At 42.4% G+C, this 22,419-nt stretch overlaps 1 protein-coding gene across 1 annotated transcript in view; it reads left to right on the top strand.

Annotated features, from left to right (window-relative positions):
* The first annotated feature begins 5,951 nt into the window (after nucleotides 1-5,951).
* Nucleotides 5,952-22,419, top strand: part of CIT (citron rho-interacting serine/threonine kinase) — a 164,514-nt gene continuing 148,046 nt past the window's right edge. Inside the window, 4 exon segments of the mRNA XM_082417032.1 lie at nucleotides 5,952-6,052; nucleotides 7,104-7,206; nucleotides 12,595-12,736; nucleotides 21,172-21,347. Of these exon segments, the coding sequence (XP_082273158.1) occupies nucleotides 7,111-7,206; nucleotides 12,595-12,736; nucleotides 21,172-21,347 (414 nt within the window). The 5' untranslated portion in view covers nucleotides 5,952-6,052; nucleotides 7,104-7,110.

Below are 22,419 nucleotides of genomic sequence, written 5' to 3'. Positions count from 1 at the left end.
CCCAACACCTAAAAGAGTACCACAAACAGTAGACACTCAGTAAATGTTTGTTGAGTGACTGAATGAATGAAGTCTGGTGAGGTCTTTCTATTCCTCCTATTAAATCAATAATCAAGTCACCCCCACGCCCACTGTAGAGAATTTTTAAAAAGACTTTGTTTTGAGCAGTTTTATGTTGATGTCAAAATTGAAAGTACAGAAATTTCGCGTCTACCTCCTGCCCCAAATATGCACAGCCTCTCCCATTATCAACATCCCCCACCAGAGTGGTACATTTGTTAACAATCAATGAACCTACCCTGACATGTCATTAGCACCCAAAGTCCCTAGTTTACATTAGGGTTTATGTGAGGCTTCTCTCTTGGTGTTGTACATTCTGTGGGTTTGGACATGTGTATAATGACACGAATCCATTATTATAGTATCATACAGAGTATTTTCATTGCCCTAAAGATCCTCTGTGCTCCACCTATTCATCCCTCCCTGCCTTCCTGCGGTCTCTGGCAACCGCTGACCTTTTTACTGTCTCTACAGTTTTGCCTTTTCCAGAATACCGTATAGTTGGAATCATACAGCTTTTTCAGATTGGCTTCTTTTTTTTTTTAACTTTTGGGTTTATTTATTTATTTATTTATTTATTTATTTAATGGCTGTGTTGGGTCTTCGTTTCTGTGCGAGGGCTTTCTCTACTTGCGGCAAGTGGGAGCCACTCTTCATCGCGGTGCGCGGGCCTCTCATTATCATGGCCTCTCTTGTTGTGGAGCACAGGCTCCAGGTGTGCAGGCTCAGTAATTGTGGTTCACGAGCCTAGTTGCTCCGTGGCATGTGGGATCTTCCCAGACCAGGGCTCGAACCCGTGTTCCCTGCATTGGCAGGCAGATTCTCAACCACTGCGCCACCAGGGAAGCCTCAGATTGGCTTCTTTCACTTAGCAATATGCATTGAAGTTTCCACCGGGTCTTCTCATGCATTGATAGCTCCTTTATTTTTAGTGCTAACTAATATTCCATTGTCTGGAATGTACCACAGTTTATATCCATTTACCTACTGAAGGACATTTTGGTTGCTTCTAAGGACGGCAACTATGAATGAAGCTGCTATAAACATTTGTGTGCAGGTTTTTGTACGGACATCAGTGTTCAACTCCTTTGGGTAAATACCAAGGAGTGTGAGTGCTGGATCATATGGTAAGAGAATGTTTAGTTTTGTAAGAAACTGCCACACTGTCTTCCAAAGTGGCTGTACCATTTTGCATTCCCACCAGCAATGAAGGAGAGTTCCTGTTGCTCTACATCCTCACCAGCATTTGATGTTGTCTGTGTTCTGGACTTTGGCCATTTGAAGGTGTGTAGTGATAACTTTTCCCTGATGACATATGATGGGAGCATCTTTTCATATACTTATTTGCCATTTGTGTATCTTCTTTGATGAGGTGTCTCTTAAGATCTTTGGTCAATTTTTATATAGAGTTTTTTGTTTTCCTATTGTTGCATTTTAAGAGTTCTTTGCATATTTTGAATAACAGTCTTTTGTCAGATGTATCTTTTTTCTCCCAGTCTGTGATTTCTATTTTAATTCTCTTGAACAGTGTAAGGATTTGATGACATTTTTTTTCTAGTTGTCCTTGGAAAGCAGTTGCTTTGAGTCAGGTGCCTGAATTTCTTGTATTATAAATGGATTGGAGGTTATAAACACTCCTGAAATCAGTGGGCTGAAGGATTAGAGGTATGTTTTACAGTTTATGACATTTTTGAAGAAACACAATTAACTGATAAGCCCCAGTGTCATAGAAAAATGTCTAGGATTAAATGGCAGAAAGGCTAATTGCCGTTTAATTGAATTTTGCAAACTTATTCTTCCTTGTTAGATGCTTTGTCTAAGGTCAAAGAAGGAAAAAAAAAAACATAGATGGGAACTCATTCAAACTTGGAGAAAACATTTGGAAAATGATGGTGTCAATGAAAGCTCTAACAGTTAAAATTTTCAAAACATTTAAAATGTATTTTGATTTGTTTGGGAGCTCTGCTGGTTGAAATAAAGTATATTTAATGTATTCATTGGAAATTTTCACGTCATACAGTTATAACAGGTGGTTCTCAATTCTGGGCAATTTTGCCCTCCAGGAGACATTTGGCAATGTCTGGAGATATTTTTGGTTGCTACCACTGGGAGCATATGCTAGTGGGTAGGGCATCTATTGGGTGGAAGCCAAGATACTTCTAAACATCCTACAACACCTGGTTTGATGGACTAGCTATACTTTTTCCTAACACACAGTGACATGTATAATTTTTAAAATGACATTTGTATGTGACCTGAAAGTGTCTCTCATACCAGTGGTGCGGAAAACAGGTAATACCTGGGGTACGGCTTGCTCTTAAAAGGACTCAGCTGATGGTACTTTCTAGAAGCATTCCTTAGAAGTTACCCACAGCCAAAATATCTTGAGGAACTCTTTCTTGCCAAAGGGACCAGCATAGCTTTGTCTCTTTATATCTAGAATGGGGTTAGCTTCTTACTTTTCCTGTCCTTCGGGGGCATGGTTTGTACAATTCTTAATGTTCCACTAAGTCTCGTTCGAGTCTTGCAGTCATTCCTCTTACCTCTTTAAGGTGCCTTGGAGCATCTCTGCTTGTGTTATGGCCCAGTTGAATGCTCTGAGGGCAATCACATTTCTGTTTTCTTCGTGTTTTGGGTATGTGCTGTGACATACCACCTGCCATCCCCTCCCTTGTTGCCAGGGCCCTCTGGAGTCTCCGTTGTTACAGGAGATTATCACAAAGTTTCACCATCCTCTGCCTACAGCTCCATCTCCCCACTATAACTGGCTTTTCAAAAACTGACAAGGGGGCTTCCCTGGTGGCACAGTGGTTGAGAGGCTGCCTGCCGATGCAGGGGACACGGGTTTGAGCCCTGGTCTGGGAAGATCCCACATGCCGCGGAGCAGCTAGGCCCGTGAGCCACAGCTACTGAGCCTGCGCGTCTGGAGCCTGTGCCCTGCAACAAGAGAGGCCACGATAGTAAGAGGCCCGCGCACCGAGATGAAGAGTGGCCCCCGCTTGCTGCAACTGGAGAAAGCCCTCGCACAGAAACGCAGACCCGACACAGCCAAAAATAAATAAATAAATAAATAATAATTAAAAAACAAACAAACAAACAAAACCTCACATTATAAAAAAAAAAACAACTGACAAGGAAGGTATCTTTTTCCTTTTGGTACCCTCAGTGCTTGACACAATAAAAAATTTTTTTTAATAAAATAAATGAATAATTGAATGTAAGAACATCATGAAGTCCTTCACTATGACTCAGTGATGATGATGTTCTTCCAGAATCTCCATCACAATAATCATCATGGATTCATGTTCTGCATAAAACTGGTAATTGTTTCATTCTGCCCAAGAACAAACAGAAGGTCTCAGCTTTCCTGTCAGTCTAGTTTTAACGACAGTTAATTCTATTTGGCAGTGTCTTATCCTTTTAGTATTGGCACACTGCCGTTGGTCCCTCCTAATTCTCTTTCCTCATATGCTTACTGTGCAGTTACTACTTCTGAAAGACAATTGGTGGGATTAATGTGGTTTTTGCTTTACATTTCCTTATTCATTTTAGTGATTGTTTTTCCGTTGTTCTGTTTCACAAAGGATTTGCAGAGGCCAGCGATTGTTCTAATAGGAAATTAGTAGGCAGGATTCAGGGCAATGCAAAATGGTGCTGTTAACATTGTATTCTAATTTAGGATGAACAAGTCCCAAGATTCTGGTAAAGACTTCTATTTCTGACACCTGGAAACTAACAGGTTTGGCTGGATTAGAAAAATCAGCAGAGACATTGACTAGATCCACATTCTCACCTTTCTGTGATTCTTTATATCAAGTCAACAGCGTCTGTGACCCACTTTGCATCTCTCCTCACCTTGCCATCCCCAAACTTTGGTTAACCCTCTCATGTCATTAGAAGTATTTGTTATTTTCATATATTTTTGTGGACTGGGTCAGCCCTTGCAACATGACAAAAGCAGAGGCTGGGAGAATTTCTAACATCTGCTGAGAAGCAGGTTTTGTATAGAGGAAAGGATTTGGAGTCAGATAGTCCAGAAGTTCCAAATCCAGCTTCACCACCTAGAGCTGAACAACTGAAGATTAGTCACTCCATATCTCTCAGCCTCAGTTTCCCCATCTGTAAAATGTGGATTATAGTTCCTCCCTCTCAGGGTTATAGTAAAGATTAAATGAGATGTGCTTGATTAAAAAAAGGGGGAGAGGGGCTTGATAAATAGTAGCTATCATTATTATCCCAGGATTATGTTTGGGGGGAAAAAAAGTGTATTAAGCAAGTCTGTAGCTTTGGTTTTATACTGATGTGTGCATGCCTGTGTGTGCCTGCATGTGATAAGACGTTTCCAGTTCTATCTAGTGTAGGGATTGGAAATGTACAGAAAGGACTGCCTCCCTTTCAAATTTTAGAAATATACATAAATAGAACATCTATACACACAATTTACAAATTGTGAAACAAAAATGCATATTATTACCAGCTAGGCTGAGAACTAGATCATAGTAGCAACATGACTCCCTGAAAGGTCACCATCCTAACCCTAGGTAACCACTATCTGGACTTTTGCTTTCTTCATTGTTGTATCACCTGTATGTACATCCTTCTCTAAATATTTTATTTTGTTTTGCCGCTTTTGAAATTTATATGAATGAAACATACCTTAATAACCTATAAGGGAAAAGAATCTGAAAAAGAATATATATATGTGTGTGTATATATATGTATACACACATATTTGTGTATCTGAATCACTTTGCTCTACATTTGAAACTAACACAACATTGTAAATCAACTCTACTCCAATAAAAAGACATACTTTATTGTTTTGCTTCCTTCACTCAGCGTTGTTTTGAAAGTCATTATGTCATTGTGTTCAGCTGCAGTTTGTTCCTTTTCATTGCTGTATGAAAACACTGCAATATAAAAAATTATCCTTTCTATTGCTGATGGATATTTGGGTTGCTTCCAGTTTTTCTTTGTTTTTTGTTTTTTGCCATGATGTTGTACGGTACTATTTGTACATTCTTGTACATATCTCCTGGTGTACACAATTAGGAGTTTCTCTAAGGTATATACCCAGGAGTGAGTCATAGAATGTACATATCAACAACTTTAACAAATAGTGGCAAACTCTTTTTCAAAGAGACTGTACTGATTTATACTCCCATCAGCTATGTATGAATGCCTGGAGCTCCATATCTTTGCAAACACTGTCAGATCTCCTCCCCCACCCCACACCCCAATCTGGGTGCATGTTATTGTATCTCATTGTGGTTTTAGTTTTCTCATTTCCTGATTACGAATGACGTTGAGTATATTTTCGTATATTTGTTGGCTTTTTGGATTTCCTCTTTAGTGAATTGACTAAGTTCTTGTCTTTATTTTAAAATGTCTTATCAGACAGTCTCAATACCTTCACCTATTTGTTGCAGGACAATCAGTCATCGAGGCAGGTGGAATTTCAAACTCAAAACATTTGCTGCCTCATCTGTAGCCTATAGCAGAGAACCAGCTGGTTTACCAAAGTAACAAGTACTTCGACCTTAGGCAGGATTGAGGAACAAGACCACCAGGCAGAGCGGCTTAGCTGTCTTCCTCCTCGCAGGTGGCCTGAGAGCGAGCAGGGGACACGGCCCCGGGATCCCAGAGATCCCCAGAGATCCCAGACACAAATAGACGCGCACTCAAAATTGCATCCTTATGCTTAACCGCCAATTTCAAACTTCCAAGACCTGCCCTGCCGGGTTTGCCCTCCCCGTTTCCCATTGGCCATGAGTCAAAGGAAGAAACAATTTGATTGGCTATCTCTTTCACTTCCTCTGTCCCTTTAAGGACTTGGGCAGGGCCTGGTTGAGATACAACTGTCCATCATAGGAGCGGGAATGCTGATTGGTCCAGACGTATCTGGGCCCCGCCCACGCCGTTCCCCGGATTCAAATGCTGCGGCGGGACGCCTGGGGCGGAGCGGAGCGCTGACTGGCGGGGTCGGTTGAGCGTGAGTCTGGTCCCCCGACGCCCAATTTCCCCTCCCCCCAATTCTGCAAGACCTGGGGAAGGGCCTCCTCCACCCACACCAAACCCGGTTTTGCCTCTCGGAGCCGGGAGGGCGGCGGTTCCGCCCCCAGGGCTTCCGGGGGTCGGGAGGGTCTTCCTAGGCTGGAGGTGCACTGGCTGGCCCATTTCCACCGGAGCCGAAGGGTCGGCCAGGCGATGCTGGGGCCAGAGGAATTGTTCCTTTCTCAAGCTTGGTGGGGTCCTGTGTTTATTCTGCCCTGCCTCCTGTCAGCATTACTAGTGGGGGCTGGCAGCGCCTTAGAATCTGTGTGACCTTAATTTGCTTTAGTATCTTCGTACTCTTCGTACCCATCCATCACTCCTACTTCCTGCTGCTTTCGCCCTGTTCCAGCCCCTCTGGTCTCCCAGCTATTGTTAGAGAAGCCCAGGTCCTGCCTCAGAACCTTAGCTCTGGCTGTGCCCTCGACCCGGGATACTTTTCTTTCCCCAAATATCAGCAAGGCTTGCTGCTTAACGCCATTCAGGTTTTGGTTCAAATGTCACCTTCTAAGTGATGTTACTCTGACGCCACTGTTATACACACACTGCCATGCCCCAATTCCCCCATCTTGCTCTTTTTCTTTTCTTTTTTTTTTTTTTGAACCCCATGGCGCTTAAAACCTTTCAACATACCTGTATTATGTAATTTGCTTATTTTCAGTGATTTATTCAATAGCTATTAGTATTTATGTGCCGGGCTATATGTTTCCCTACTATATGAAGATAAAAGTCCCTGCCCTGGTGGAGCTTACATTCTAAGGGGGGCAGATAAACAAACTTTTAAGTAAGAGAGTATGTCAGATAAGTGTTACTCCTGTTACACTGAATAAAAATCTGATTTTTAATCTCCATCACCAGACTGAGCATCCCAAGACCCAGTGGTGGCTGATTTTCACTTCCCTTTCCTGATATCCTGAGGGAGCTCGGGATCTCTCAAGCCCTTCCTGCTCAAATCTGCAGAACACATTTAACCTATCTCCCTTCATCACCAGTGGGGAGATGTTGAAGTTTAAGTATGGAGCACGGAATCTGCCGGACGCTGGTGCTGCTGAATCCATTGCCAGCCGGGCCTCCAGGTTGAATCTTTTCTTCCAGGTAACAGACTGGCTTGCCAACTTTGCTCACCTCTGTGTGTTTCCTTGGAACCTCTTTGTTACCTTTGCTTTTGATATAGGACTGAGGCTAATCCAGGAGAAAATCCCCTTTGGTGTTTCATATGCGCTGATAGTTTTGGAAAGGAGCCATTTTGCAGACAGGAGTGGGTAGCTGAACTTGCCCAGGAAGGAAGACCTTTTTTATGACTTCACACACTTTACACATCTGTACTAAAGTCTGTCCTTTTATTAAAGAAAAGTAATTGAACAAAGACACTCTTTTGACCGAAATTTCTATACTTGTAGTCCTATAGAAATATAGAAATCTTTTTCATTCAAGGCATGTTTATGGTTTAGATTAAAAAAAAAAGTTTTGATAAATACCACACCTGTGAAACCCCCTTTCCTCTCAAGATACAGAACATTTACATCACCCCAAAGGATTAAAACTTAATGTTGTCAGATTTTTTTTCCACGTAGATTTCTAATTCTTTTGTTTCTGATGTAGGTGGAACACCGTTGATGTAGAAATCCTTGTTTGACTTATGTATTTGTAAGTCAAAGGGACAATACAGATAGTGGTGAAGATTTAGGTTTGAATCCTGGCCCCAGTACTTGTTAGCTGTGTTACCTTGGGCGAGTCAGTTGCCTTCTCTGAATCCATTTTCCGTTCTTTATAATAGAGGTTATAACACCTAATTTACAGAGTTGTGAGGATTAAATGAGATAATCCATGTAAAGTACTTAGTTTCTTGCCCAGCTCTTGGTAAGCCCTTTATAAAGGGTAACTATTATTAACAATAAGTGTAGAAGTAGTATTAGTGACAGTAATAATAAATTTTTTTTTAGCAGTCTTTCCTGATCTTTTTCTTTCCAATTAATACATGTTCTCATAGGCTTTTTATTTTAAATTTATTTAATTTTTGGCTGCGTTGGGTCTTTGTTGCTGCGTGTGGGCTTTTCTCTAGTTGTGGAGAGCGGGGGCTACTCTTCATTGCGGTGTGCAGGCTTCTCTTGTTGCGGAGCACGGGCTCTAGGCGTGCGGGCTCAGTAGCTGTGGTGCACGGGCTTAGTTGCTCCACGGCATGTGGGATCTTCCTGGACCAGGGCTCGACTCCGTGTCCCCTGCATTGGCAGGTGGATTCTTAACCACTGCACCACCAGGGAAGCCCAGTAATAATAAATTTTTGTTCACATAGCGGTAGTTATATTTAAGAAGGCATTTTTGTATGATACCTGTATGATGATAAATAGTAATACTATTTAATAGTAATTTAATAGTAATACTATTAAATTTAATAGTATTTAATAGTAATACTATTACATTTAAACCAACTATACTGGTTTAAATGTAATAGTATTTTACAATGTTACATTAGTTTCAACACTAATACGATCTTGACATTTTTCCCAAGATATTGGTATTGGGGAATGTTCAAACAGATCAGAATTGGGACAGAATGAAAGTGTAGGTGGGACCATCCCCGTCACCATTTAAGTCATGAGATATTTTTCACTAATGAATAGTCTATTTTTAACCTCAGCTGACTGAGTGCTACCAGTTTTTAGTCCCTTTATCGTTTTACTCCAAAGCTTCCAACTTATCACAGAATTTATTAAGGACTTATCATGTGCAGATGTGGAGGGAGACAAAGACTTGCCCAGAATCACACAGCTTGTAAATGGCAAAGCCACGCCCAATTTTTGGTCTGTGGGTATGTAACTGCTGGGCAATACCGCCAGCGTATGTCAGAGTTTATTAAGTGTGTCTTGTACTTAAATGTCATTATAACAGCAAGGATTGTGGATAAATCCCTAATTCATCTTTTTTTTAAACTAATGAGTTCCACCCTGCCCCCAGGAAAGCTGTTATCTGCAAGTGTAGCATAACCTTAGCATTTGCCTTAGTATAAACAGGTAAGGATACTGTTTTTCCCCCTTCCAGCTGAAACTGCATTCCTTCTTGGATGGGACTTGAACCCAGCCAAAACTCAGATTGGACTTGAACCCACGATCCCTGATTTAGGAGGGGACTTGAGCCCACCGTCTTTTTTTTTTTTTAATTAATTAATTAATTTATTTATGGCTGTGTTGGGTCTTTGTTTCTGTGCCAGGGCTTTCTCTAGTTGCGGTAAGTGGGGGCCACTCTTCATCGCGGTGCGCGGGCCTCTCATTATCGCGGCCTCTCTTGTTGCGGAGCACAGGCTCCAGACGCGCAGGCTCAGTAATTGTGGCTCACGGGCCTAGTTGCTCCGCGGCATGTGAAATCTTCCCAGACCAGGGCTCGAACCCGTGTGCCCTGCATTGGCAGGCAAATTCTCAACCACTGCGCCACCAGGGAAGCCCGAGCCCACCGTCTTTTAATTGAAACCGCTCACCTGGTGTCAGGACTTACTGAAACTCAGGTTCTCTTGTCTCAGCACAGAAAGGCAAAGAGTGAGTTTCTTAACATAGGATGCTTGTGAGAGATACAAACAGCCAGCAAGGGAATGCAACCCCGAGAACAAAGAGGGGGGCTACATTTTTATAGTCAAAGAAAAAGTGGGGAGGGGAGAAGACCACCTTTTTTCTCATTTTTGGGCAGACATCAAGGCTTACATCATTAGTTCCTCCTTTGACCTATATGGTCTAACCGGGACTGTCATGGTGCTATTTAAATCATGTATATTAGCAGGAGAGTGGTAACATATACTAAAATATGGTAATTCATCTCAGGTTTCAATATAATGTCCCCTTTCATCTAGTTTCTTTCTCCTTTCACCTATATTTCTGTCTTGGCTACATGCAGAAATGCTACTCTTCAAGGACCATTAATTTCCTGACTTCGTGTAAAAAGATTCAGTCCCCATATCTATTGTCTTGTGTTTTAGCTATCAGGACTTGTGGCTTTAGTGTGCTTGGTACTTGGATGCACCTGGTCTTCCTTCAAGGTAGTATAGATTGTTGCTAGGTTACTGGATTCTTTTCTTGAGTGGTCATTAGCTTATAACAGTCTTCCAGACTCCCTTAAAATTCCCTCTCTGTCCTTAATCCCCTAGTGGGATTTCTAAACTATTTAATTATCCTACTCTATCCCTATCCCAGTGCCCTTTTAATGAGGTTTGGATAGAGAGTAGTGGTTTTGTTTTCCATTTAGGTAAGTACTTTAGACAGGGTCTCAGTTTCTACTTAACAGAACTTCCCCACAAGTTCTAGGTCAGTGGTTGGCAGACTTTTAGATTTTCGAGCCAGCAAAATTTTACAAATTTGCTGGGCTGACCTAGGTTTGCCAACTTTCTATTTTGCCAAGTAAGGAATGTAAAAAACACACAGAAAAAAGAAAATCATATCATTTTCTGGTCCTTTTATTTCATAAAGAAAGGACATTTTAAGAAATACCACGAGAGGAAGGACATCGTTGCAGAATAAAGGACCGTTTTACAATTTGAATACACGTAGCTTTATAAAAGAGTCATCATGCGGTGTTCATCTTTTCTCATTTCATGGCAGACTTGAAAACTTTGTTAAGACTCAGTACTGTATTTGGGAACAGCTGCTTAAACTCATTAAGGAACAGAAGAAACAAAGAATCTTAGTTTCCCAGTTAGTGGCAGAACTCTGAAGTGACAGAAGGGTGGCCTTTTGTGACCCAGTGCTTCACAAACCTGGCTGAGGTCTGACTCTCTAGGGAGGACTTGTTACTAAAACATATCCTAAGCTACAAACTGGGAAATTCGAATTCAGTAGGTTGGGGTGGAACCTGAGAATCTAGTTTTTGTTTGTTTTTTAAGTGCTCCAGTTCTCCAAGTGATTCAGATGTAGCCAGTCTGTTTCTGTTATCTATTGCTGTGTAACAAACCACTCACAAAGTTTAAAACAACAGTGATTTATTTTGTCTTATGATTCTGTGGGTTGGCTGCATTCAGCTAGGTGGTTCTTCTGCTGGGGTCACTCACGGGGCTGTATTGAGTTGGGAGCTTGGCTGGGACTGGAATATTTGGGTGCCAGCTGCTGGCTGGGGAGCCTCAGGGTTCTTTCACTGACCTCTCTTCTCGAAAGGTCTTTCATTATTCAGTCAGTCTAACCTGGGGCTTGTAATTTTTTTCTGTGGATAATAAGTATTTTAGATGTCATGGGCCTTACGGTCTCTGCTGCAACTAGTCAACTCTGTCATTGTAGCATAGAAGCAGCCTTAGACGATGTGTAAATTAATAGGCATGGCTGTGTTCCAGTAAAGCTTTATTTATAAAAACAGGCAGTGGGCCAGATTTGGCTGACCCCTGGTCTAGCCCAAGCTTCTTGACTTGGTGGATGGCTTCCCCAAAAAAGCAAAAGTAGAAGCTGCCAGACTTCTTAAGGGCTCCACCTTGAACTGGCACATGATCCCTTATGTCATGTTCTGTTGGTTGACGTGAGTCATGGCGATGGCACAGATTCACGGGGAGAGGAAATCGATTCCGACTCTTGGCGGGTGCAGTGGCAAGTGCCTTCAGAGTTAGAGGAACTGTTGGTGGCCAGCTTTGCAGAGAGACCTGCACACCATCCACAGCTTGGCACATGGGATTCATTGCTCTAGACCAGGGGGTGCAAACTCACGTCTTTGGGGGCCAGGCAGTGTAAAGGAGTCAAGTGAGCCAGATGGAAGAGCTGCAAGTCAGGTCTGCAGTGAAATGCAGACCACATCCGCTACCCAGAGGGGCAGCGCTCCTCAGCTGCAGCTCAGCATTCCCAGGCAGGAATGTGGGGCATTGTTGCCAGATCTGCCGGGGTCTCACGAGAAGCCAGAAATCCTCCGCTCCCCCTTTTTTTTTTGGTGTGAAATCTCCTGATTTTTCAATATTGGCAGATAACTCAAATTATTTTAAATACCACAGGCCAAACAAAACATGTCTGTGGGCTAGATGCAGTTTGCCAGTTTGCAGCTGTTGCTCGAGATCGTGAATAAATTCAGCTTTAGTGCAGTCACTCCATTTACACGACCCTAGATTGTTCAAGTGAATTAAACTGAAGTTATGTCAGCAAACCTCTGGGAACACAGGGAGGAAGAGGCAATCATTGTGTCCTAGTGCAGAGACATGGAGATGTGACAGGACCAGCAGGGTTCAGAGTAAATGTCGCCACGAGCCTCAGACCATTAAGAAAGAAGGACCTTTTCTTATTCTTGGCATACTGGTGAAGGTTTTCTCCCGAGGTGCTGGAGGAAGAAGCCCACGGTGATGGAATGTACAAGTGATAACTTAATGACCGTCAGAGGATGTTGCTTTAAAGAACGAGGCCACTGAATTATGTTGTTAGTGTGTGTCATGAGCAGTTAGTCGAGTTGGTGGCTTGCAATTTACTCTGCGTGGATGTTATTGATCAAAGCTTTTCATTATTGACAGTGTCTCCATCTGCTGTTTGCTGTTTTTAGGGGAAACCACCCTTCATGACTCAACAGCAGATGTCTCCTCTTTCCCGGGAAGGGATATTAGATGCCCTCTTTGTTCTCTTTAAAGAATGCAGTCAGCCTGCTCTGATGAAGATTAAGCACGTGAGCAACTTTGTCCAGAAGTGTAAGTGTGGGGAACTTTTTCCCGAAAACTGTCCTGCTTAGAGAGAGCTAGAAGGGTGCCAGAGGCGGGATGCGTTTGTGGTCGGTGGGAGTGGGTGGGAGCTCTGCTTTAGACGGACTCACCTTCAAGGTCAGCGTCCACCTTCTGTCTCTGGGAGACCGGATAAGTCAGGTCTCTTGGTTGCAAGTGACAGAAACTCAACTCAAACTAGCTTAGGCCAAAAAGTGAATTAAAAACATTTTTTTATTTCATTGAAGTATAGTTGATGTACAACATTGTGTTGATTTCGGCTGTACAGCAAAGTGATTCAGTTATATATATTGTTTTTCATTATGGTTTATCACGGAATATTGAATATAGTTCCCTGTGCTATGCAGTTGGACTTTGTTGTTTATCCCAAAAAGTGAATTTTTTTTGGCTCATGAAACTGATAGTCCAGGGATGGGTCAAATTTTAGGCATGGCTGGTTCCAAGGACTTAAATAACGTCCTCTGGCTTCATCTTTACACTCACTCAAAGCTGATTATTCATTAGGCATTATAAGCACAGTGCTTAGCGCCCACAGTATTTAATTTTAATAAATTGAATTTATTGTAATTAGTTTAACTTAATTTATTTTAAAATCATAAGAAAAATACGGGTATGCTAATAATGTATAATGAATCTGGATTATATTCATCTTTATACCAATGCGGTCATAAAAAATATATATACTTATATAAAAAAATATATTTTTTTTATGGAGCAAGGGGCTGACGAAGGCAAAAGTGCCTAGGGACTATGAAAGTCATGAGTCAGCCCTGCCCACACCTTGTTGTTGTGTTTTATTTACTTATTTAAAAATACTTATTTATTTATTTGGCTGCACTGGGTCTTAGATGCGGCATGTGAGATCTAGTTCCCCTGACCAGGGATCGAACTTGGGGCCCCTACATTGGTAGCGTGGAGTCTTAGCCACTGGACCACCAGGGAAGTCCACGAATGCACCCTGTTCTTGACTCTCCTTGACTTCCACGTGGTGGGGAAGTTGACTGCTGGTTCCCCAGTTTCGTATTTTTTCACGTGACCCCAGTGTTTTTCGACCAGCGGTGATTTTGCCTCCCAGGGACATTTGGCAGTATCTGGAGACAGCTTTGGTTGTCACAACTGGCAGGGAGGGGGCTCATGGCAGCTAATGAGTGGAGCCCGGAGATGCTGCTAAACACCCTACAGTGCACGGGACAGCCCCCACCACCCGGGACTCTGGGGCTAGCGGGCCTTTCTCTCTCGCCATGAAATCTCAGGGCCTCTTCCTCTCCATACGGCTCTTCTGTGTGGTCTCTCCATGAAGGGTTGGCCAACTACAGCCTGGGATGCCTGCTTTGTAAACAAAGTTCTGCTGGAATACAGCCACGCCTGTTCCCTAGGGCTGCTGTCATGTCCCAAGGCATTTGAGTAGGCGTGACCATATGGCCTACAAAGCCTAAAATATTTACTGTCTGGCCTTTTAAGAAAAAGCTGCTGACCCCTGGTCTACACTCTAGCAGAGATGTCTAGACCTCCTCCATGGCAACTCAGGGTTTCCAAAAGCACAAAAGTGGAAGCTGCCAGGCCTTTTTTGGGCTCAGGCCTGGAAGGGACGTAGAATCTCTTTGGCTGCATTCCACTGTTTGCAGTGAGGCATAGGGCCCCACAGATTCCATGTGCCGGAAAACTATGTGTATCTTCCACTGTCTATGTTCATGCAATCCCAGGGAAGATTCTCATTGGCTGTGCTTTGGGTCACTTGCCCACCCCTTGACCAGACACTGGGCCAGGATGTGAAGTACTGTGGTTGGCCTCATCTAGGTGCCCAGGGGTCCAGGACACTGTGATCACCAGGACCTCATGGAAAGGGGGATATACATTGCCCAAAGGACCTGGGAGTTTTGAGTGGATTAAACCAATGTATGTTTACTAAGTGACCCTCGGTACCCTGTCTGTTCTCAGTGCCCTCATCTGCAAAATAGGGGAAAACGCATTATCTCATAAATAGGGATTGAATGAGTTAGTGCACAGTCCAGGCTTATCATGTTGCCTGGCACGTAGAAACAATCAGTAAATGTTACCCAATAATGATAACCATAAACCTCAACGTTTAATATATTGTGTACCTTTAACTTGAAAATGTACTTGGCGTATTTGTTCACGATTCTGTATTTGTTTGAATAAGCTCCCACCTTATTTTGTGGAATATTTAAATTCTCAAATAAGGAGTGGGAGGGGAAGGGGAATTATGTGACAGACTAATTTACTGAGCTATCAATATGCACCTTCTTTAGTCTTGAGATTGCCCTCCGGTTCCTTTAAAGCAGTGGATCTTCTAGACTCATTCAGTAATCAGGGGACTAGACTTAGTGAAACATAGATTTTTCTAATAGAATCCTCTTCCAGGGAGCTGTTTCATATTTTTAAAAAGGCTTCCTGGAGAGTATGGTTGAGAGTCTATGACTGGAAAAGGGTGATTGCGTTAGTATGCTTTTTTTTCCCCCCTTTGATTTTCTGTTTTGGAATGTAAGCTTCATTTCTCCATGGGAAGAAGGGTCCAACAGCTCTTATTGCATAAGTTTCTCGAGTCTTGCCATAGAGATGGAGATTTTCTTCAGGGACAGTTGGAGGAAGTGAGACAGAATAATACAGCCCTGAAGCAGTACCCCTAGCTTGGTCCAAGAGAGGGCAGGGAGCTGGCATCTGGGAACCAGGGAAAGGCTTTTTGTTTCTTGTTATTCTAGCCCCAGTGCCTAAAACAGTGTCTGGTTCACAGAAGGTTTTAATAAATATTGGTTGACCGACTATTGCTGATGAACAGAATAAGTAGCAAAATCTTAAGTAGTATATCACATATTTTGTGTAAAAAATAAACAAGTGTGATATTAAAACATGCAAAGTGTTGATAATGGTTAAAGTTGGGCTGTTGTTGGTGACCTGACAGTAGCTGACATTCTACCCTCTTTTAACTCCATCCGCTGCAGGCAAGCATAAGTTCACAACCTTAGTACTTTGGGCAAAATGTAACTTTAAGAAGTTTTTTTTCCCCCTAATTGCAAACATGATACAAAGTAATTATTTGCAGCAACATGGATGGACCTAGAGATTATCATACTAAGTGAAGTATGACAGAGAAAGACAAATATCATATGATATCACTTATATGTGGAATCTAAAAAAAATGATACAAATGAACTTACTTACAAAGCGAAATAGACTTGCACACATAGAAAATAAATTTATGGTTACCAAAGGAGGGGGGAGGGATAAATTAGGAGTTTGAGATTAACATATACACACTGCTATATATAAAATAGGTAACTAACAAGGACCTACTGTATAGCACAGGGAACTATATTCAGTATCTTGTAATAACGTATAATGGAAAAGAATCTAAAAAAGAATATTTATATATGTATAGTAGTCACTTTGCTGTACACCTGAAACTAACACAACATTGTAAATTAACTATATTTCAATAAAAATTTTCTAAAAATACAAAGTTAAATATAAAAGGTCAGAATGGGAGAAAATCCCTCAAATCTTTCCTAAGATAACCACTGTTAACGATTTGGTGCGTAGTACTGCAATTTTTCTTTTGTCCTTATAAAATATTTATTATGAAATGTTCGAACATTCCTAAAGGTGAAGAGACGAGTGTCATGAGCCCCTGCATACCAATCCATTAGCTTGAGCAATGAACCCTTTTCCATGCATGTTCTAACATTACTGTGGTTTAATTTTATGCAAAATGGCCCATATGTTTATAATGCTTTTGCCACTAGGTTTGCTCACCTAGCAAAATATTTACTCGACAGGTATTTATGGAGCACTCGCTATGTGCCAGGTTCTGTTTTGGGTACTGGGTTTACAGTAGTGATCAAAACAGAAAAAATCCTTGTTCTTGAAGAACATAGACTCCAGTGGAGGTCGAGCTACTGAATCCTTTTAAACATGTGCCTAATATTATTTTATGTGGGTGGACTCTTAAGCTGTTTCCCCTTTCCTACTAACGGACCTCTAGGTTGTTTCTGATTTTTTTTCTGTAACAAGCAGTGCTCATCATAAGTATCTTGATATGTATGTCTTTGGAGCATTTCTGTGAAGGTTGAATTCCTAGAGATTGAAGTGTCGCAATACTGAGTTTCAAAAAAGGAAGCAGTACACTCATCTGTGGTGGCTTTTGCCTCCTGGGTCCAAATATATATCTGACAAGGTCCTTCTTTGACTGCATTTTCATTCCATGCTTTGGGTCTTTACCTCCCCTCAATGTTCAGTCTGCTCTGGGCTCAGAGTGGGCAGGGATGAAGGATTGCTGTGGTTTTGAAGTCACAGAAGTTGCTGGTAGGGAGAGAAGTTGCGAAGGGTTATTTTTTCACAGTCATAGACATGAGTTTAGCATCTCACCCGTTCACCTTAATAATCCAAAAGCCTGACCCTGTCGGACAGGGGAGGGAGTTGGCAGGACACGGCCGAGGCCAGGAAGCCCCAGAGGAAGTTCGGGCAATGGCGCCTACCCTCGGCACCAAAACCAATAAGCCACTTGGTGTCTTTGGTCAACTTACACATTTGGAGGGCGGATCACAGTGAAATCGGTCGTGTGCAAAATGAACCCCGTGACGGACACAGCTTCCTGTGGTTCCGAGGTTAAGAAGTGGTGGACCCGGCAGCTGACAGTGGAGAGTGACGAAAGCGGAGATGACCTTCTGGACATTTAGATGGAAACCAATGCAGATGAAAGTCCACTGGTGAAAACTGACTTCTGATATGTTCTTTCATTGTCCAGTGAGCAATCCGTAATTGATGTATAATTTAAGTCCAACTTGTAACAAGATTTTTTAAACTGGAAAAAAAAAAAATCTAAAAGCCTTTGGATAACAAGATTGCGACGTGGAATGGTTTCTCAGAATTCCGAGAGCATCGTGGTGGTGTTGCCTGCAAGCAGTTTTGTCTCCCTGGGTGATTGAGATGCCTGGTGGTTGCCAGTGACAGACCCAGAGTTATTAAGTTGGACAATGCTGTAAGCAACGTGGGGGCCCAAGGCCTAACAGAATCAGGAGAGCCTGGCCTTGTGTGCGAGCAGTGATGAAATCAGGTTCAAGCCAGCATATTTGGGGAATTAATAATTCAAAACTCAAGTACTAGATCTGAAAGAAACTTGGAAGAGGGCAGGGCAGAAAGGCTGGGCTTGGCACAGTGATGTCAGGGCAAAAGGAAAAATATCGTGCAGCTTTCAATTTTGCTTCTGCACGGAATTCTCCCTGAAAGCGCTCTTCCTTTATTTTTTTGTTTTCCAACGGTCACGATGAATTCATGCGGATCCACCCACCCCTCTTGCCTGATTACTCAAGGGGCCAAAAGAAGGTGTTTTTAGGATGACTGTTGAAGTAAGAGATGTGTTTAGTGCAGTGATGTTCATCGTATGAGCCTTTGAGCCAAGTGAATTCAACTCCAGCCACGCAACAGAGAAAGGGAGTGGGTAACAGCAATTAAAACTGCATCTGGCTAATTCCTTAATATGTTGCCAAGTGACTGTGGTTACGAAATGGCTTTTCGCTTTGTTGGATTCTGTCCCTTTCACTGTGTGAACAACTCTCTGAGTGAGTGTAACTCTAGAGTGTGGCTCCCAGCTTTATCTGGTGCCCACCCACAGAAATGAGGGTCACTCCAGTGTACCTGTGGGATTTCAAGAGTCCCTTGGTCTTCACCATGGCACCTTTCTGAGGGATTCTCCAGGATAATTTTGATTACATGTTTCTCTTGTCTTGCTTGGGAGTGTAACCCTCTATATGACGCAGTTTCCCTATATCAGGATTGAAGGATTTGATCAGTCATAACTGTTCCGCTCTATTCTTTTTTTTTTAATATTTTATTGAAGTATAGTTGATTTACAATGTTGTTAATTTCTGCTGTACAGCAAACTGATTCAGTTATATGTATATATATTCCTTTTCATATTCTTTTCTATTATGATTTATCACAGGATATTGAATATAGTTCCCTGGGCTATACAGTAGGACCTTGTTGTTTATCCATCCTGTATATACTAGTTTGCATCTGCTAATCCCAAACTCCCAATCCTTCCCTCTCCCACCCCTCCTCCCCCTTGGCAACCACAGGTCTGTTCTGTATGTCTTTGAGTCTGTTTCTGTTTCGTAGATATGTTCATTTGTATAGTATTTTATTTATTTATTTATTTATTTATTTATTTTTGGCTGTGCTGGGTCTTCGTTTCTGTGCGAGGGCTTTCTCTAGTTGCGGCAAGCGGGGGCCACTCTTCATCGCGGTGCACGGGCCTCTCACTATCGTGGCCTCTCTTGCTGCGGAGCACAGGCTCCAGACGCGCAGGCTCAGTAGTTGTGGCTTACGGGCCTAGTTGCTCCGCGGCACGTGGGATCTTCCCACACCAGGGCTCGAACCCGTGTCCTCTGCATTAGCAGGCAGCCTCTCAACCACTGTGCCACCAGGGAAGCCCTGTATCGTATTTTAGATTCCACATATAAGTGATATCATATGGTATCTGTCTTTCTCTTTCTGACTTACTTCACTTAATATGATAATCTCTAGGTCCATCCATGTTGCTGCAAATGGTATTATTTCATTCTTTTTAAAAAATTTTTTATTGGAGTATAGTTGATTTACAGCGTTGTTAGTTTCAGGTATACAGCAAAGTGGATCAGTTATACGTACACATATATATATATATATATATATATATACACATATACACTATTTTTTTTTTTTTTAGATTCTTTTCCCATATAGGCCATTACAGAGTATTGAGTAGAGTTCCCTGTGCTATACAGCAGGTTCTTATTAGTTCATTCTTTCTTATGGCTAAGTAGTATTCCATTGTATATATATAAACCACATCTTCTTTATCCATTCATCTGTTGATGGACATTTAGGTTGTTTCCGTGTCTCGGCTATTGTAAATAGTGCTGCTATGAAAATAGGGATGCATGTATCCTTTCGAATTGTTTTGTCTGGGTATATGCCCAGGAGTGGGATTGCTGGATTATATGGTAGCTCTATTTTTAGTTTTTCTGAGGAACCTCCATACTGTTCTCCATAGTGGCTGCACCAATTTACATTCCCACCAACAGTGCAAGAGGGTTCCCTTTTCTCCACACCCTCTCCAGCAGTTATTATTTGTAGACTTTTTAATGATGGCAGTTCTGACTGGTGTGAGGTGGTACCTCATTGTAGTTTTGACTTGCATTTCTCTTAATAATTACGTTCCACTCTATTCTTTAGACCATTAGAGTTGTTGCAAATCCAGCGATGCCCCAACTTAGTGCTGTTAATAAATATATGTTAGATTCCAAATCTGCCACCCGTTTAGTCCATACTTTAAACACTGAGAATCTCTCACTGTTCCGCCCCCTCCTCCAATTCCCCAAATTCATATGTTAAGGCTCTATCCCCCAGCATGTGGAGGCTTTGGGAGATAATTAGGTTTAGATGAATTCATAAAGGTGGTCCCCCATGATGGAATTAGTGTCCCTGGAAGAAGAGGAAGAGGGACGAGGGCTCCCTTTCTTTCTGCCACATGAGGACACAGGGAGAAGGTGCCTGTCCATCAGTCAGGAAGCAGGTTCTCTCCAGGATCTCAGTCTGCTGGCCTTCTCAGCCACCAGAACTTTGAGAAATACATGCCTGTTGTTTAAGCCGCTTTGCCCATGGGTCTGTGGTGTTTTGTTAAAGCAGTCAGGGCAGATGAAGACACCGACTGAGAGATTGCACTCGGAGAAGGAATAGACTATATGCGAAGAAAAAAGATAGTTGCAAACCCATCCAGGTGTGTGACACGTCAGCTCTGCAGAACCAAGGTCAGGGCTCTGTTTGGTTCCTTGGGCTCAGGCTTTTTTTTTTTTTTTTTTCCTTTGGTAGCGCTGCTGCATATTAAGGCCAGGAAGGTATTTACTGACACGATCTAAGGGAGATAAGACTTGGGCTAGTGGGATAAAACTGAGCAGGACACGTGTAGTCAGAATGGAATGATCTGGAAGTCAACTCCAAAGTCGACTGACATGGGGATCACGTTGCTTACGTCCCATTATAAACTGATCTAAATGCTGATAAGCACTTTTGACCACACACTGCCCTGCAGCCTCCAGAGAGAAGGAAGAAAAGCATGATTTCCGTTTTCCTTCCCCTATTTTCTACATCTACAGGATTCAAATCATAGCTGCCATGGAAACTGTGCTTTGGAATTTCTGGAGCCCTTAATTTTAACTTAACATAGGAAAACACTTTTGTGCTGATTTTATAATTATTCACGACGACGAGAAAGTGACTAAGTGTCTTCTGACAGCTAGGGAAGACATAGCAACACTTTCTTCTTTCCTCCTTTCTTCTCGCTTTCATAAAGATGCACGTATTTGAAGCACCTTATGGATCAGGAGTCACTCTTCCGTCTTTTGCAGATTCTGACATCATAGCTGAGTTGCAGGAGCTCCAGCCTTCAGCAAAGGACTTTGAAGTGAGAAGTGTCGTAGGTTGCGGTAACTTTGCCGAAGTGCAGGTGGTCAGAGAGAAAGCGACCGGGGACATCTATGCCATGAAAGTCATGAAGAAGAAGGCTTTGTTGGCCCAGGAGCAGGTAGGAGCGTTTAACATCACAGCCTTTTCCCCCTTTCTGTACCAGCATGTTCATTGCAGAGATGAGAATCTGCTGAATTGGCATCTGGGATGGAGCCAGTTTTCCTCTGCGTCTCTAGTTAATTATGGTGGCACAGCCAGGAAGGTCTGAACACTCTCGAGCTGACACTGACTAATATTGAAGACTGACAAGCTCCCCTGAGTTGCTTGATCATGTTTTTATAGTTGCATGTTATTCAGAACCAACTTGGCCTTTTCACTAATGAATTGGAGATGATCTTTCATGACCATCCTTTGGGGATTCAGAGATGTGCATGTCATGGGGTGAGTCAGATAGCCTTTGCTTTCGTACACATCTTATATATTTGTGTTGTGGGCATGTGTATTTGATTTTAAAACAGACCTCTGAAGAAATTAAATTGTTCTATGGCTAGGGAGTTGCTGGTTGGAGAGCAGGTGAGAAGTTATCTTTCCTGTTGTGGTGTTTTTCTCTTTTAAACAAGGTTACTGCTTCCAGACAGTATTGATTCATTTGCCTCGTTTCTAGAGAGGTGGCCATCAGCCTTGGTGTTCAGAGAGCAATTTATTAGTTACCCATGTTCAAGTGCACATCATATGTCTGATAATGGACCCAGCTCCGTGGGAAGCCTGCAAAAGGAATCGAAGCTCCATGGCTGTTAGTTTCAGGGTTTTAGAACAACCTTGGAAAGTGGAGGTAAAACGCAGATCCGTAAAGCAGGCACTTAGGAGCTAAAGCATCACAGAAGAGGGAGCAGTTAGCAAATTCACGAACGATAGAATGAGGAGAGGTGTGGGTGAGCCAGAGACAGTTAGGGAAGGTTCGCAGTGCTGAAAAGGAGCATGGGCTCTGGGCAGAGAGAAGTGACGAGAATGTACCAGGTAGAAGCGTGGCGTGTGTGCCGTTCTGGAGGTGTGAGTATTAGAATGATACGCAGATGTGTTTGTTTGTTTTTGTTGTTTAAGTGGTTTAGAACGAATAGACTGGGAAATGGGGAGAAATAAGGATATTGGAGTTGGGAGGGGGTGATGGGTGGGAAACCTCAAGAACCCTT

This window comes from Balaenoptera physalus (genome assembly GCF_965194825.1).
Source record: "Balaenoptera physalus genome assembly, chromosome: 12".
Taxonomy (NCBI): domain Eukaryota; kingdom Metazoa; phylum Chordata; class Mammalia; order Artiodactyla; family Balaenopteridae; genus Balaenoptera; species Balaenoptera physalus.
This window is presented reverse-complemented; position numbering and strand designations above follow the sequence as displayed.